The sequence below is a fragment of the Tachysurus vachellii genome, chromosome 2 (genome assembly GCF_030014155.1).
Source record: "Tachysurus vachellii isolate PV-2020 chromosome 2, HZAU_Pvac_v1, whole genome shotgun sequence".
NCBI classification, from domain to species: domain Eukaryota; kingdom Metazoa; phylum Chordata; class Actinopteri; order Siluriformes; family Bagridae; genus Tachysurus; species Tachysurus vachellii.
The window spans coordinates 33,844,905-33,863,681 of record NC_083461.1 but is presented as its reverse complement, the minus strand read 5'-3'; the positions used below and the strand labels follow the sequence as shown (position 1 = coordinate 33,863,681).

At 40.6% G+C, this 18,777-nt stretch overlaps 1 protein-coding gene across 2 annotated transcripts in view; it reads right to left on the bottom strand.

Moving 5' to 3' along the window:
- The window catches only part of LOC132841832 (spectrin beta chain, non-erythrocytic 1-like), an 81,402-nt gene that overhangs the window by 1,485 nt on the left and 61,140 nt on the right, over positions 1 to 18,777 (bottom strand). For both annotated transcript variants that reach the window (XM_060864389.1, XM_060864387.1), the window contains 16 exons: positions 18,017 to 18,280; positions 16,840 to 17,064; positions 14,973 to 15,062; positions 14,509 to 14,787; positions 13,006 to 13,136; positions 12,549 to 12,753; positions 11,647 to 12,021; positions 11,290 to 11,534; positions 10,022 to 10,160; positions 9,315 to 9,399; positions 9,035 to 9,231; positions 6,195 to 6,298; positions 5,879 to 5,933; positions 1,820 to 2,019; positions 802 to 975; positions 667 to 709 (listed from right to left, as the gene is read on the bottom strand). In XM_060864389.1, coding sequence (XP_060720372.1) covers positions 667 to 709; positions 802 to 975; positions 1,820 to 2,019; positions 5,879 to 5,933; positions 6,195 to 6,298; positions 9,035 to 9,231; positions 9,315 to 9,399; positions 10,022 to 10,160; positions 11,290 to 11,534; positions 11,647 to 12,021; positions 12,549 to 12,753; positions 13,006 to 13,136; positions 14,509 to 14,787; positions 14,973 to 15,062; positions 16,840 to 17,064; positions 18,017 to 18,280 — 2,811 coding nt within the window. The remainder of the gene's footprint in view (positions 1 to 666; positions 710 to 801; positions 976 to 1,819; positions 2,020 to 5,878; positions 5,934 to 6,194; positions 6,299 to 9,034; positions 9,232 to 9,314; positions 9,400 to 10,021; positions 10,161 to 11,289; positions 11,535 to 11,646; positions 12,022 to 12,548; positions 12,754 to 13,005; positions 13,137 to 14,508; positions 14,788 to 14,972; positions 15,063 to 16,839; positions 17,065 to 18,016; positions 18,281 to 18,777) is intronic.

Genomic DNA, 18,777 nt, shown 5'->3' with positions numbered 1-18,777 from the left:
TCATGCCTTTGTTTGTTATAGCAATCGGTATACAGCAAATGATTCGAATTCAAATTAGAAACAGTATGACATGGAGTGAAATGCTTTTTACAACCGTGACTATATAAAAGAAATTGAGATAAAGATATAAAAGAAATCAAGTTAAAAAATAATAAATTATTCAGAATAAATTAGGATTTGGGAACAAAATAATAAGGAAATAAACACAATCTACTGAACAATAAAGTGGGAGGCTGTACAAGGTGAATAGATAAACTATGATTAAAAAGGAGAAAAAAAATATACGGCATGTGACACAATGACTGATATGTTGATATGATTAAATATCCATGAGTATGAATATAGAGTTGAGTAAAGTGCAAAGTTATATTGTTTTCTGTGAGGTAACGTGCAAAAATAGGCTAAAGTGGGTTGTGCAAACAGATTATTTTTCCTTTTTCCTATCTGTGTCTATTACAGGTGTAACAAAAAAGCCACAATCTGTTGAGCAGCACTAGGTACATCGCATGCCTGTTATCTAAAACTAGATTTTATTTTTTTTAATTCATTTATATTAAACGTGTTGTATAAACAAAATATAGTGCAAATGCTGACATAGCATACAGTAACATGCACCTTATTAAATGTAGTCACTTTCACACCTATAGTAAGAACTGAAAAACTTACATCATCTTTGGCTTGGAAGAGATACTCATTTCCATTCGAAACTCTGAAAGTGAAATAAAGAAAGAAACGCTTAACAAAATCTACAACTTCTCTAATAGAAACATCAAATATTGAGGCAAATGTAAAATGCCTCACTTGAGTTTGAAAACGTGTTTCTTCTTCTTGTAGTCCAGGGCAACCTCACATGTAGATTCCTTCAGACTAATGGGAACTTCGCCATGATACGGGATTCCCTGACTGGCACTTTTGCTGTCTTTGTAAAAGCCGATCTCTTGGTTGTTTATCACACAGTAGACATTGTGCCAAGATCTGGAACAAACATTCAAAAAGAGATTACAATTTGTATCATGCAAATGTATTAAATGTCACCTTGTACTGCACAGTTTTAAAAAAAAAAAAAACTAAACTCCAGGATAATTGAGTGCCATCAGATAACCAAGGTACCCATCTATAGTTATTCATCTCCAGAACCTTTTTTGTTTACTGATCAGCTTTGGCTCTGATGAAGCCAGAGATTAACCAGTAAGGTGGGGATTAAGTACCCTTAACGGACACCATTACAGCCTCTTAAGGCCACATTGCCATCCACTGTAAAGGTGGAAAGTAGGTGGAGAACTTAAAGGAAACCCACACAGACATAATAGGAGAACGTGTAGAAACAACACAGAGGCAGTAATCTGAGCTCAGGAATGAACCAGGGACTGTGAAGGCTGTGAGGAACCAAAGTTACCAATAATTTAAGAAAACACTTACAGGACAAATGAACACAACTTGATAAATGGTTTAAATAAACAAACAGATTTCCTTCAAAAGGAAATTGTCCAACTGTGAATGAGGTTCGTTGTTGTGGCCAGAGCAAGGAAGCAATGAAGGAAGGAAGCAAGCAAGGAAAGGAACAAGGAAGCAAGGAAGGAAGCAAGCATATTAGGAAGATAGAATGCAAGGAATGAAGGAAGCAGGGAAGGAAGGAAGCACTCACATACAAACTGTACTAGGGTTAGGGACTAAGACTAAGCCCATCCATGTGACCTAAACACTAGGCCGGAGTGGTAGTAAATCGAGACAACATGGGATTGGTGTTGCTAGTGCATTGTGAGATTTAATAATGCTTTGCTTTTTATTTAGCGCTCAGCACATGTATTGTAGTTCACACCTATTGGATGCTTTCTTGTTGTGGCCCTCCCACTCATGTTTGCGGTTCAGGAAGCCCTCGATCTGCACCGCAGCTGTGTCCTGGGACTTGGTCGGTAGTGTAGCAGCTTGACCCAGTTTCCCCTTACGGCTTCCTGTCGGGGAGGATCCTGGACTGGACTCTGCCACACCATTAACTACATCACTTTCTCCTGTGTCCTCCTAGTATATAAAGAGAGAACGTTAAATATTGTGCTCTTCGGTCCAAAAAAAAAAAAAAAACTCACACCATGCTTACACACAGTCTATTGAGCAAAGCAGTATGCATCAGAGACTGAGGCTGTGTAGAAACATCGGGGTAATTCATGTCCAAAACTGTGAATCTACACTCAGTTGCCAGTTGTTTAGTTCACTTCCTTAAACCTAATCTGGTCTTATGGAGGTCCGTTTCCATTAATGCATAGAATAAAGGGGACTGACAAACTTTATTTCAGCACAGTCAGTACTTACAGACCTACAAAGTTCACTTATAAATGTTTAAATGTAATAAGTAAAATGATCTACTGTGCATTATCTGAACTGCAACTGAGTGTAAACTAATGCTGCTACAGCAACCTCCAATTGTTAAATCTGAATTTAACAATATATTATATATAGACTTGAACAAAGACAATTAAAGTTGGCTTTAATTTTTCCTTTTTTTTTTTTTTTTTTTAAATCAATTTATCCGTTCTGCTCATTTCTGTCAGGATGATAAGCAGCTTTACTTTATTCTCTGCTTCTCAAACCAGGTGAGCTTCCAGTGTAGCAGAAACAGCGCTAGTGCCTTGGATTAGATTTGATTATAGCCAGAAGTAAACAGTAGATCAGAAGAAAGCGTCATGCAAAATCAGATTAGGACGTTAGAAAACAGTACGGCCACTCGACTGGCAATCAGATAGCAGAAGACGACAGCCAGCGGGGAAGAAACAACACAAAAAAAAAAAAAAAAGAAAAGAAATAAAAAGGCAAACAATCTCTGAAATTGCTTGAGTACATCAGTAATTGTTCATATCATTGCCATAGAAAGTGAAAGAGATTACAGCATCACACCCACTCAAAGCTTTCAGTTTATTACCCCGTTCTGAGCTCCTCCTGGACAGGACCAATCCCAACTGCTTTAATACGGAGCCTTTCGAAGGCTGGATCAATCCTAGGCACCATTTCCAGGCATTTCAACACGATACACACTTCCTAAATGTTCTAAATATTCGATTTTCAAAGTCTTTCGTGAATGAACCGTAAAGGCTGTATTGTGCATAAGATGGAACCACAAATTATATGTTTTTAAATTTCCGTTTAAAATTTGAGTGGTAACTGGATAACAGCGTTGAAACCGTCCTAGCATTTAATACGGAGACTGTGAAGTGAAAATTTGACTTTTTAAAATTGAATTTCTATTGTGTTTTACTGTATACTGAAATTTGACACTAAAAGAACAGACACAAAAAGATGCAATAAATAATAAACACACATACATAATAAAAAAAGAGATGATGATAACTGAAAATGAGTATGAAAGATGTATTAATAGGAAAATTGATGACAACCCATAAGCAATCCCAAGGATGACACCGGATTACAATGTTAACAACCAACATTAATAAACAGAAGAAAACATAAAATAATCACCATGGTAACAATGACGTGCATGTAACATAAAATCCACGTGAGCAACAAAAATCTGGGTGAAGCAAACATGAAGGGGTTACTGAGTCTCTCAAAGGGGGTTTATTTAGAGAAGGGAAGGTTAGTAACTAGGACAAGAACAAATATTAGTTGATGGTTTTGAAGAGTTAGTTTAAAAACAAACAAAAACAACAAGAATTTAAAAATCGAATTCGAACCAAAAATCTGGTAAGGGACATTTCATGCCTTACTCAAACACCCTGGGTTCCTGTTTACGTCTGTTCTTTGTACAAGCAGAATTTTGAAATAAACGATCTGAAATTGCTGGAAAAACAATGTTCAATATACATGTAGATATTGACATGTACATACAATGTTAGCGCTAATTAAAAGTCATGTTTGTACTAAAGTGAATGCAAACAAAACATGGTCATCTGAATACCTGCAGTCTTCTGAAAACTTTACCTGGGTTGGGTTTAGATGATGATATAAAAATAAAAAAGGCTAAATTAAATGAGAGAAATGTGACACAGCAACAATGGGTGTAATTACTGCTAACAAAACCCGATGACGTCCAGCTCGAGCACGTTCACGTTTACATTTTGTACTGTATATCGTCGCTGTCGGGCGGAAACCTCGTATGTCCAAATTTGGTCAATTTCATATTTTTTCACATATCGATGCTATTGGTCAGTCCCCATGTGGGTCTGTTATTTTTACAAGTTATTAACCAATCTAAAGTCTTGAAAATAGCTTGAGCGCAAATCTCATAACTCCATTGGACACTGCAACTGTCCACCTCTTCCTCACTCCGTGGGAGAGCTTCGCGGCATATTTCTCCTCAAGAAGAGTCGCAACGAATCAACACGTCTTCTGAGGTAAATGTCTTCAAAACACTGGGCTCAAAGAAAAAAAAATCTTGACCCCCGCTAGTTCTGGTGCTCGTCTGAGGACAGGAATTTAGCTCAAGACAATCCACTGCAACGCGGACTAAACCTTGTGCACTGCAGATAAGGTACAGCGTTTTTTTTAACTTCCTGAAAAATAACGGTTTTGGAGATACGAGGATTCCGCCCGACAGCGATGATATGTAGGATACACTTTTGTACAACGTTCCTTATTATTTTTTGTACCAAAAGAAAATTTGCCACTTTGTGACTCTAACCTTACACATGTAGCCTATAAATTACCCTGCTGCCTTATTCTTTCCTATTCTAGTCATGTCAAGAAGTTGCCAAATATAGCGCTCTAGCCCTTTTTTTTTTATTGTTTTTTTATTCTGCACAGTTGAGCATTGATGCACAGGTTAAATGATGGTAATTTTAGCGCTCGACTGTATTTTAGATGTACGGTATCCTTACAACGGACACGTTGATCAAGCTCAATAAGAAACTCCTTAGAAACAGGAACAGATGTCTCAGCTGCTCATCTCTCTGGAATGAGGAGAGCATGGTGTCTCCTAACTCGCACTGAAGAGGAGATTATAAGTTTGCGTGGAACCAGTGCAAGAGCTTTCTTATTCTCTATTCTCAATAACTTAGTGCTACGGTACCTAGCTAGTGTTAGCCAGGTTATGTGTGCCTGGGGTACAGAACAACCGTTGTGGCTCTTAAGCATTTAAAAGAAGCTACATTACTGCTCTTCTACATTACATCATACATCAGAGACGGTCCATAAACCGTTTATAAGATGGACAACGTGTTCCCTCGATATTTACAACATTTTTCTGTGTGATAAATATCTAAACATTATTGTATAAGGACATTACTATAGGACATTATTTTTAATGCAGGTGTCACTTTTGTGAACATGGCATAGCTGTATTGCTTGTTGTATAAAAAGCTGAGGAAAAAAAATAAATGGGTGTGTCCATAACAAACAGGAGCGAATATTAAGTGGGAAGAACTCAGCTCTAATATCTAATGCATGGCCTCCGTCTCCAGGTTTTGTCTCCATGGAGTGCAAGATACTGCTAGATATCTCCTCAGTTCCAGGGTGTCCAATCTCCAGTCCTATCTGGATTAAATAAGACACCCCCGTCCTAGGCCACCTTTTTTTGGCTTCAAAGCAGCACCATGGGAATCAGTGTCATCATCTTATAAACAGGTTATGCGAGAGACAAACTAAAAAAAAGCAAAGATATTGGAATCATATACACTGCTAGAAGGAGGTTATACAGACTACATGGACCCGACTGCAACAAAGCTACCGATCTGAAAGCGGTCTACTCGCTAAAAAGCAGACAAAGCAGAAGAAAAAAAAATGGTGAGAAACTGGGAATGTGTGGGATAATAAGAAAGGTGGACTGGACATATTTCCCGCTTTCCCGTCGAAGGTGAGTTCACAGTCCTGTGGTGCCTCGGCGACTGTGAAAACTCGAGTAGCTTTGGTAGGCTTGGGAACGGTAACTAACCCGAGGAGAGTCCTGCTCTGGTGGTGGCCCATTCTGAGATACCAGCTCGCTCTCTCTAGAAACACACACACACACACACACTTATTAAAACTGACAATCTGCATATATACTTGTGGTTAAAGTAAATTCTGAAGTTTGTAATCACTATTAAAAAAGATTTTGTGATTACAGTAATATCATATACTGAGCATTAAACACTAACATTTTGGGACAAAAAACATTTTTCTAAAAGTTGAGATTCCTTATCTAAGGTATAACCTACACCTTCATGATGTTCAAGTCAAACCAAACCAGCTTCAAGTCAAATTCAAATCACCTCTGCTGTGTTGATGCAGTCTCAGTAGGTGGAGCTTCTGCAGCTTGAGCCTGTCTCTTCTTTTCATCTTCCTCTTGCTGTCTTCTCACTTCCAGTAATTCCATCTAAACACACAGACAAACAGGCACACAGACAGACAGACACACACACACACACACACACACACACACACAAACAGATGCAGACACAAACAGATGCAGACAGACAGACGAAGACAGACAGACGCAAACGCACACACAGGTAGATACAGACAGATACACGCAGTCAGATGCAGACAGACACACACACATACAGACATTAACAAACACAGACAGATGCAGACAGACACACAGACGCAGAAAGACAGACACAGACAGACACAGACAGACACAGACGCAGAAAGACAGACGCAGACAGACAGACACACACGCACAGACATTAACAAACACAAACAGACACAAACAGACAGATGCAGACAGACACACAGGCAGATGCAGACACACACACAGACAGATGCAGACAAACATACACAAAGACAGATGCAGACAGACACACACACAGACAGATGCAGACAGACACAGACAGATGCAGACACACACACAGACAGATGCAGACAAACATACACAAAGACAGATGCAGACACACACACAGACAGATGCAGACAAACATACACACAGACAGATGCAGACACGCACACAGACAGATGCAGACACGCACACAGACAGATGCAGACACGCACACAGACAGATGCAGACACACACACAGACAGATGCAGACACACACACAGACAGATGCAGACACACACACAGACAGATGCAGACACACACACAGACAGATGCAGACACACACACAGACAGATGCAGACACACACACAGACAGATGCAGACACACACACAGACAGATGCAGACACACACACAGACAGATGCAGACACACACACAGACAGATGCAGACACACACACAGACAGATGCAGACACACACACAGACAGATGCAGACACACACACAGACAGATGCAGACACACACACAGACAGATGCAGACACACACACAGACAGATGCAGACACACACACAGACAGATGCAGACACACACACAGACAGATGCAGACACACACACAGACAGATGCAGACACACACACACAGACAGATGCAGACACACACACAGACAGATGCAGACACACACACACAGACAGATGCAGACACACACACACACAGACAGATGCAGACACACACACACAGACAGATGCAGACACACACACACAGACAGATGCAGACACACACACACACACACACACACACACAGACAGATGCAGACACACACACACACACAGACAGATGCAGACACACACACAGACAGATGCAGACACACACACACAGACAGATGCAGACACACACACACAGACAGATGCAGACACACACACACAGACAGATGCAGACACACACACAGACAGATGCAGACACACACACACAGACAGATGCAGACACACACACACAGACAGATGCAGACACACACACAGACAGATGCAGACACACACACAGACAGATGCAGACACACACACAGACAGATGCAGACACACACACAGACAGATGCAGACACACACACACAGACAGATGCAGACACACACACAGACAGATGCAGACACACACACACAGACAGATGCAAACACACACAGACAGACGCAGACACACACACAGACAGACGCAGACACACACACACAGACAGATGCAGACACACACACAGACAGATGCAGACACACACACAGACAGATGCAGACACACACACAGACAGATGCAGACACACACACAGACAGATGCAGACACACACACAGACAGATGCAGACACACACACAGACAGATGCAGACACACACACAGACAGATGCAGACACACACACAGACAGATGCAGACACACACACACAGACAGATGCAGACACACACACACACACACACAGACAGATGCAGACACACACACACAGACAGATGCAGACACACACACACAGACAGATGCAGACACACACACACACACACAGACAGATGCAGACACACACACACACACAGATGCAGACACACACACACACACAGACAGATGCAGACACACACACACACACAGATGCAGACACACACACACACACAGACAGATGCAGACACACACACACACACAGACAGATGCAGACACACACACACACAGACAGATGCAGACACACACACACACACAGACAGATGCAGACACACACACACACAGACAGATGCAGACACACACACACAGACAGATGCAGACACACACACACACAGACAGATGCAGACACACACACACACAGACAGATGCAGACACACACACACACAGACAGATGCAGACACACACACACACACAGACAGATGCAGACACACACACACACAGACAGATGCAGACACACACACACACAGACAGATGCAGACACACACACACACAGACAGATGCAGACACACACACACAGACAGATGCAGACACACACACACAGACAGATGCAGACACACACACAGACAGATGCAGACACACACACACACAGACAGATGCAGACACACACACACACAGACAGATGCAGACACACACACAGACAGATGCAGACACACACACACAGACAGATGCAGACACACACACACACAGACAGATGCAGACACACACACAGACAGACGCAGACACACACAGACAGACGCAGACACACACAGACAGATATAAACACACACAGACAGACGCAGACAAACATACACACCGACAGACAGACGCACACAGACAGATACACACTTCATATTCGTATTCTGGAAAACCAATGCTTTCAAAATCAGTTTCTCCTTCACAGTGACTGAATGTTTCAGCTCTCTCTCACCGTGGTAAGTCTCTCCAGGGCAGCAAAGCGCTCCTCCCAAGTAGCAGCCGACTTCTCGAAAGCCTCGTGCCTCTTGATGAGCTTCTCCACCTCGTCCACACTCTGACCCACCTCTCGACTGGACAGGTAAGGCTCCTGGCCCAGCAGCCACGCCTCGGCTACGCCCGCGTCCCGTGAGAACTGGTGCATCTCCAGGACTGATGCCAAGTCACATGCAGTCAAACAACCAGATTACCACATCACAATTGTATTCTGTTAAATCAGATCGAACAGGACTTACCCAGTCGCAGCCATTCCCATCTGTCTTCCCACTTGTCAATCATCTCTTTTCTCTTGTCAGTCAGCTGGAGTAACTTTTCTTTGATCTGAGCAAACAGAAGAAAATAGTTATGATGTATAGTCAAACTTTAGTTGTCATGTGGATTCATTTTAGACTAACACTGCATGGAGTCAACAACGATAATTAGTGTGAACACAATTGTTTTACACACTTTTGCAGTTATGAAGTACTTCGATTTAAAAAATAAATAAATAAAAAATTGCCTTCACAAACGCTGGATGCAGGAGTCATCTATTTAATTCAATTCAATTTAATGCAATTTTATTTGTATAGCACTTTGAACAACGAACATTGTCTCTAAGCATCTTTACAGAAATATCAAAATTCAGAATAAAAAAGACGATTAAAATGTTCATTGATATTTATCGCTTATGAGCAAGCCAGAGCTGATGGAGATGAGGAACAAACTCCCTGAGACGATATGAGGAAGAAACCTTGAAACCCATGACACCGGACTGTGTGATTATAAATCGTTTCCTTTCTCTAGCTCTATATCGTATAAAGGATCAAGTGGAGCTTTTGATCAACTTATATTTTGAGCATCAGCATAATGTCTGACTTTACTACAGATTGATAAATCCACTGGAGCAGCTTGTGACAGAAACAGTAAATGAGCAGAGATACAGAAATACACAGGTTATTCTCACCTCCTCGGATGCGTAGTGTTTTCGTGAAAGCAGGCCTTTTCCCAGTTCCACGCAGGATGTGAAGCTGTCATTACGAGCATCAATCTCAGCCTTGATGCCTTGGTGATTGTTCATTAAAAGCTCCACAGATGAAACGTCCCTAAATGAAATGATAATAAAATCATTTCTTAATTTCACTGTATGGTTTGGTACAATTCAAATACTTGGTTTCCGTATCAAAACATTAATCTACTAGGTTTTGGTGAGTCGTGTTTCGAACAGGAACAAGAATGAATGACCGACACGTCAGTGATATTTTACATTAAGACATTTCTGCTTCTGCATCTTAAACCCAAATATCTAATAAGCATAAGGATAGGATACAGACGCAGACAAATAATGATGACACCGTCTTAACACTTTGCTTTGTCTCTTGTTCATTTCCTTTTAGCTTCAACCACATTACTCTTCCCCTTGCCTCTTTGAACGCGTTTTTCTTATCCGTCCCTCCTGGATTTTGTGATTTGAATTGAACACAAAATCGAGCCGACTGTGAGATTTGAAGGATTTTCCATTTTTAAAAATGACCATAGATATTTGGCAGATTGGGCAGAGTTTTTGGCACATGATTAGCCAAAACCTTCTTCAATTCACATGCATGTAAAATGAGCACAAGGATCATAGAAAGTAATCACATACAGTATGTGTCTTTACTGGTAAGAGTATAAAAGTAGAATCCTGTACATGGTGAAAAAAAGAGCTGCAGCAAAATCAAGCATTTGTAGCCGCATTTCTTGGCCAATTTCTTGGTCTGACCTGCAGTCCATCCTGTTTCTCTATATCGCTGCTCTGAACCTTGCTTTTAGATGTCATTTTTTACCTACCTGATGTGAAAGTGTGAGACGAGCAGTTATTTAAATGTATTCCAATCCTGTTTATTAAAGGCACATGTATGCAAATAAGAAGGTGAACCCAGGGTTTAAGAATGTACAGTGTAGATAATAAATATTCATGATTAACAGTTAACCCTGGGTAAAGTATGAGCAGGGAGAAATGCTGAACAAGACACCACAGGATTCTGTTTCCTCAGGGTTTCCGGTGACTCACAGTTAACTAATTCAAGTGTGAAAAGCTCTTGTGTGTTAATTATTTAGTTCATACTAATAATTCACTTCTTTTTTTTTATTATTATTCATGAATACTCCAGACTGAACACCAAACATTTATTTAAGGTGTGTTGAAGAAAAAAGTAATAGTGAGCAACTCATTGTGTAAAACATGCAGTATACCTTGGTTTCTCCTGGGCATCGATGAGTCGGATGACATCCTCCATCCAAAGCATTAGGTCACGCACCATGCTAAAGAAGCGGAACTTGTTGTTGGTGTCGATGAGACGTACACGGCGGGCATCACACGCCTCCAGAAGAGAACGCCAGGCCTCCAGCACCTCCGCCTCACGCCTCTGGATATCCTCAGCCTTATCTCCTGCATAGGCTGACTGCAAACGTGCCGCATCCTCCTGCAGCTGCTTAACCTGTGTCACAGACAGCAAAGCACTCGCGTGAAAAATATGTTAAAGCTTGTGGAGGCCAGATTGAGTTAGAAAAATCCACAAATCCTAAGCCACAAATTCTCTATTCCCTCACCTGTGTTCCCAGAGCCTGTATGTCATGTTCGAAGGTGGTGTGCATTCTCTGCAGCGCCTCCACTGTGTTCTGGTCTCTGCCCAACTCTTCTGGGAGCTTCTTGTGTTTGTCTAAGATGCGTCCAAGCACCTCCTTGGCATCGTGGTAGAACTTGTGCAGCTCATAGGAGGCAGCCAGGATCTGTGTGCGAGTGTCTATTAACTCCAGTAGGTCGGCCCAAGCCTCGTTGAGTCCGTCCTTCCACTCGGCGATGGTGGCGGCATCTACGTGACCAGAGTTGATCAGTTCGTCTGCCATCTTGTTAACTGCGTCAGCACGCTCCTGCCCAATGTTTCCTGTATCGCGGGCAAACTCTCGGAAACGCTCCTGTAGCATCTGCAAGTTACAAAAATAATGAAACAACAGAGCAGGAATAATTAAGTGGAGCTTGATTGATTTAAAATGACTGAATCTAAACAGAGTGTTTGCTTAATGTGTGTTTTTTCATGAATAATTCAATTGTCAGGCTTTTAATTCCAGCATAATAAGTGCAGACACCTTTTCCTTACCAAAAAAACATAACAAAAAAAACAAATGCTATAAAAAAGTATTTTAACAGAAGTGTGTGTCCATCATACAAGTTTCAGTGTAGGATGTGGTAAAATTCAGATAGCATGTAAGAGTGTGCAGATGTCATGGCCGATATCTTCATATTAGCATAACCTCAGAAAATGTTCCTCAGTCCCTCATCCTTGGAATCAAGGACAAATAAATCATCCACAAATGTAGTCGTCTTTCACATATTTTTTGTGCTGTATTCTGTCAATTTAGCAAATCTAGATGCAAATACAAACCCAAATGAAGCCCACGATAAAAAAAAAAAAAGAAGCGCTATGTGCTAGGATATATGTCAGAATTCTTACAGTGACATGTTCGTAGTCCTGGCCGAGCTCATGAGAACCTGCCACCACCTCTCTCTCTGCAATCCACTGCTCCAAATCATCCACCTCACGGTTCAGCTGGAACAGGCAGGATCTCTCGTCCAGCTTTCCTCGTCTTTCTTCAGACAGGTCCTTCAGACCGGCATACAGCTTGTCCACTTGAGACTGACGCATGCTGATTCTCTCACTAATGAATATTACAATGATTAACTCATATTAGTTTCTCGTATCATAATGATATCAAATAAGTGACTTGTGCCTAAAACATATCAAGAATAAATGAACGGAAAAGCGTCTCTCAGGCACACTTAACCGTAACACCTCAACAATTCACTATTAGTATCAGGTGCTAACAAGATCTGCCATGACCTGCACTCTTCTTTCCTGTTAATCATCCTTCCATCGCTCTGTACATATTACGCAACACCCAAATCCTCACCTTTCTGGATGTCCTGCAGCCACTAAAGCCCTGCTGGTTTTAGAGAGTTGATGCACTGTCTCAGCATAGTCCTCCACCGCCTGCTCCAGGATCTGGTGTTTCTTCAGCATAGCCACAGAGCTCTGCTCATCCTGCTCCGAACGACACAAAGAGCAAGAAATAAAGAAGGAAAGAAAGAGACAGGGACAAGCAAGGTGAAATTAAACCTTGTTTGGGGTGTCGACAGACAATCCTTCATTTTCAAGTAACAAATGTCCATTTTAAAATGGTGCCTCTTTTTCTTTTCGCTTCACAGCAGAGGCTGTTAGTATCCAATTTATTCACAGCAAATTATTAACTGGCTAATTAGACAATATCAGCCTACTGTTTGATAGTCAATGATTCATAGCCTACTATCTAGCAATATTTATTACTCTTGTAAATAATATGTGACCTGCAAATGCTAGCTAGTTTGCTATAAAACTTAGCAACTACCCTTTAATGTTAGCCACATTAGTGCTTACATAATACAGAGACTATTACATAGACTATTTTTATCCAATGCTTTGACTAACAATAGCTAGCTTGTGAATCAACTCTGCAAACAATGTTAAAGATAAAACATCAGCTAAGGTAACTACCTAGCAATACATTGGAAATACTAGCACAGTGCTAGGTAGCTGAATAGCTTCCGCCTAATTTTTACTTGGCCGCATCTAGCCTCTGTCTATTTTATATTTAACTGTGTCCTCTTTTTTGTACTGATCCAAAAAGAGACTTGCATTCCATTTTAACATAACAATTAAAAAAAATAATTCAAAAATGATCATTTGATAGTGAATAATGAGGGACATTTAGTAACCATGAGGCAGCAGACCTGACACACTGATAACTAAGTAAATAAGTTGTAAGTCCTGTTCTAACTCAATCCTTTACTACTCTGTGATTTTGTTTGTCAGCATTTTCTGCCTCCTTCCCTATTTTCAAACAGGTTTAAATACTTCCAGTAATCACAAAATGAACACTTTACACATAACCTTAAATATACCCTGAAACAGAAATCTGCTACAAACTGTTTTACTATTAAAAGAGGGTCTGCAAATGCTTATTCTGAATATCTAATACCAGTGTATCTGATCTGAATTTCTATTGTAGGACTTTTGGGACTAAATGACTTTCTTTAATATTTGAGTATTTTTAATCAGAATCAGAAATACTTCATTAATCCCCAAAGAGTTTAACATCTCATGTTAACTAGACGTTTTGTTAGATTTTGCTGCCTCTAACTGATTTCTTTTCTGATCAACACGCAAAACAATAGTGCTAAGCACCTCAAGCACTCTGCCGCTTGAATTTCCATAAAGACCTGAATAGGAACCCAAATGGACCCCATGTAGAAAACTGCCAAAGTGGTTCTACTGGATATGTACTGTATATATCTTGTCTTGTTTAACTATAAGATTTTTTTTGACAAGGGACTGCAAGCAAAGTTGCTTCAGAAATACTATTAACTGCCTTCCTCACCTTTGCCTTTTCTTCTGACATCATGTACAGCTCCTGTTCACTCATCCAGGCCTCGGCCTCCGCTGCGTCGAAGTAGTATTGCTGGGCTTTGTGTGCTTCCTCCAGGCGTCTGTGGCGTTTTTCGACTTCCTCCTGGATTAAGCTCCAGAGCCGCTTCAGCTCATCTAACCGCTGGCGGATTGTTGCACTGATGGGACTGTTGTCCTTCAAGACGTGCGTGCTCCTCTCAAAAATGTCATCATAACGTGGCTGATGACCCTGGATCTCCTTCTGAAGGGTCTAGTGAGGTGATGGAAATACAGGCACAGGTGATAAAGCAATATATCCTACACTAATGCTGCTTATATAGAATACGTAGTGTAGACACTTGGAGAATTTCTTTAAAAGTCAATCCGACTTGTGTGTGTTTTGTTTTGTTTTGAATAGTTTCGATATTTCAGTTAGGGTTATGATTAGTTACTTACCTGATTCTTCTTAATGAGCAGCTGAACAGTCTGTAAATTATTGCCATGCTCTGTTGATGTGGCCATCGGCATTCTCTCCTCAACCCAGAGCTTTAAAAATAAAATAAAAATAAAAATATTAAACATGAATTTGTAGAATAAGGAAATACAGAGATTTGGGATACACAGTGGAAAAACTAAAGTTCTTTCTATTCTGCCTGAATACAATAACAGTCATTACTGAAGAAAAATAAATCACCTGCTGCTCCCCCTTTCACATGCCCAAAAACATTCCCTACATTTTTAATGAATTAAAAAAAAATGTTCTAAATTACTGTGCTTTCATCAGTGCAACATGTGCACAGTCCAACTTGTGCACATGTTTGCAGTTTTGTAAATGGAAAGGTATAAATCAGCATCGAATACATGTGGATGTAATGCTTTTACACTGAAAACTTACTCTGAAACCAAATGTGGACGTCGCAATGAACCTTACCACTATGCTCCATGGGGGAAAAAAAAATCCTGCACTGTCAGCATGGTCTGTGATTTCAGGCTATGCAGCTTCTCACCGTCTGCTAGAGATGTTTGTACCTGCCTGTGATTTTTTTTTAAGGGAATTCTATTATATATCGTCGCTGTCGGGCGGAAACCTCGTATGTCCAAATTTTGTCAATTTCATATTTTTTCACATGTCGATGCTATTGGTCAGTCCCCACGTGGGTCTGTTATTTTTACAAATTATTAACCAATCTAAAGTCTTGAAAATAGCTTGAGCGCAAATCTCTTAACTCCATTGGACACTTCAACTGTCTGAGAAATCTTGTAACTCCACCTCTTGTTCACTACGCGGGAAAGCTTCGCGACAGCATAATCTCGTATCTCCCTGCTCACAAGTCATAAAGCTTGTATCTCCGATAAAACGTGACTTTAGGAAAACGTTGTGTTAATGTTGGTACACAACAGTATGATAGCAATATAAGGTATAATAACAACTTTAACAATACACTGTTTAATAACTCAAAAAAATACGCGTTTTTTTAATTTCCTGAAAAATAATGGTTTTGGAGATACGAGGATTCCGCCCGACAGCGATGATATAATTCTATTATATTCCCAAAATTTAAGCTGCCTACTTCAAAACTAGTGATCAAGCATTTACTAAAGATAAAGCAAATACTAAAGCAGATAAAGTATCGGTTCTGTATCTAGCAGAAATGATACACTTCTCTAGACTCCAACAAGAACAAACAACAAAAAATAGTGTGTTTTGTATTTGTATCTGTTCAGAACACGTCAGTTCATTCTGTATATCATCACATCCCTAAAGTCCTCTAATATACTATACTAAACTCATCCACTACGGGGCAGAGTTACTGCATGTTCCTGTCCAGAAGGTACAGGAAACAAAAACTGATTTTGTCTCATTTCAGTAGAGCAAAATGAATGCACACGTGATAAAGGAACATGTCGTTGCATTCGTTAAATGTAATCCTACACACAATCCCGATGTGAGCCAGGAGTCTATCCCAGGAGACTTGGGACATGAGTAGAGGGACATCTGAAGCACAGGAAGAACATGTACACAGGGTAGAGGTGGTAATCAAACCCTTAAATCGGTAGGTAGGATATATATACTTATCCCTAAGTATAGGACAAATATACTTATCCCTAAAGCCACTGTAAATCCCCTCCCCACTTCAATAATTAATTCTTATATACAGATTGTATATGTGATTGTCACACCTCTTTTCTTATCAGATCCTCAAAATGATTCTATCTGCTTCTGCACAAGTTCTGGTTTAGGTATAGTATTATTTAGGGCTCATCTTAAATCAAACCTTATCTAACACAATTCCTTAACAAATAGAACCGCAGGTTGACTCACAATCTCATCCTCTACGTCACGGTTGAACTGGTGGATCTCACGAGAGGCCATCAAGTTGCTCCGGCGTTTCTTCAGTGGCTCCTGCATCTCATGGAACTTTTTCTCCACACTGCAGCGTAGGCCGTCTACCTCGTCTGAGCCTTTGCCCTCCTGGCTGAGTGCTTGGGCCTGCGTGCGGAGCTCCTCCACCTCCTTCTGCCTCACTTCCACTTGACTTTCTAGCATCTGGTGAAGAGCAGAAAGGAAAGGAAAGGAAAGGAAAGAAGAAATGAAAATCTGGAGCAACCTCTCCCCATACCTCACACATCAAATAATGCATATGTTCTCTCACTCTCACTCTCACACACACACACACACACACACACAAACAAATACACACAAATACATACATACATACACACACACAGAGTTGCTCTCTCACCCTGAAGCTTTCTGCTCTATTTTACATCATGTAAATATAAGACCACCCCACACTGCATTTATACCATAGACAGACTTACACATATTCACATTTTACTCTCAGCATTCTCCTTGCACTCTCTCTTTCTCTCTCTCACACAGCATCACTGAGAGATGCTGAAAGAGAGCTTGCATAACTATGAGAAAGGGAGGGTGTGATTACATAATCGCTAGTGTGAACTGCTTTAGTGATGCTTGAGCACCAGATATGAATGAGCCACACTGAGACTCAGAGACCTGGAGCTTCCATTTCTCGTTCATTTCTCTACTGATTCTCAGCTGCCATACCCTGCTCGCAGGCTCTACAGTAGTGCAGTGGAACTGGACAATAAGTAACATGCAGACTGTGGTATATGGATAAGACTTTTAGCATGCACGTTACAGCAGAGAACATGAACGAAGAGTCCTTTAAATCTCAACAGTTCTCCTTAAGGAACCTTAAATTTGCAGTTACAACTGACTGGTTCCATGTACATTCCTTCAATGTGAAAAGCTCTCTCGAGAACCATATATTTACATTTACAGCCTTATCCTGAGCAACTTACATTCGTTATTTAATGCAACTGAGCAACTGAGGGTTAAAGGCCTCCTCAGGCTCCCAGCAGTGGCAAATTGGTGGACCTGGGATTAAAACTCGCAACCTTCTGATTGGTAGTCCAACATCTTAAGCACTAAGCTACCACTTCTCACTTTTCTAAAACCATACAGTATACAGTACCTGCTGTTTCTTTAACAAGATATTGACGCTTGTCAGGTCTTTGCCGAAGTCGTCTGACTGTATCTGACCCTCCAGGCCAGAGAGCCACTTATCCAGGTCAGCGCAGCTCTGTGTGAACAGCTCGGCCTTATTAGCGTCAAAGAGGCACTGGGCCTTGGTCTGGGTTGTGGACTCCAGCTCGTCCCACGTCTTCTTCAGTGATTCCAGTTTCTCCTTTACCACCGGCCCAGTCTCTGGTTTCTCAGCCACCAGTGCTGTGCCATCCTGAGGAATGATATGAGGAAAAAATATGAGGAATGAGAAAAAATATGAGGAATGAGAAAGCTATTCTTTAAATATATTGTCCCTCCAGCAATCTACCTCACTTTTAACATCGGAAAATAAAGTGTATGAAGGCTTATTGTGTAAATAGATTGCTTTAAATCTTTCATGCTCATACTCTGACAACTTAGCAAGTAAAAACAGGTGGATTTAATTATTCTGTATGAAATGATAGTAAAACAAATATAAAAGATGACTTTACATTATTTCTTACAAGCTCAACATTCCCATTCTCAACATAGTTCTACTGATCACTGTTTCAACTTTCATTTCCAGAAAGCAAAGTTCATTTTTAAAATTTAATAAGCACATATACATTTTGTAGTAGCATAAAATATTAGCCATATCTCCTATATTGTTTACGTGATAATTTACAATTTTTTCTGTGCATCCAAAAATCTTGTTACTTGTGTAAATCATTTCATTCCATAAAGTCAATT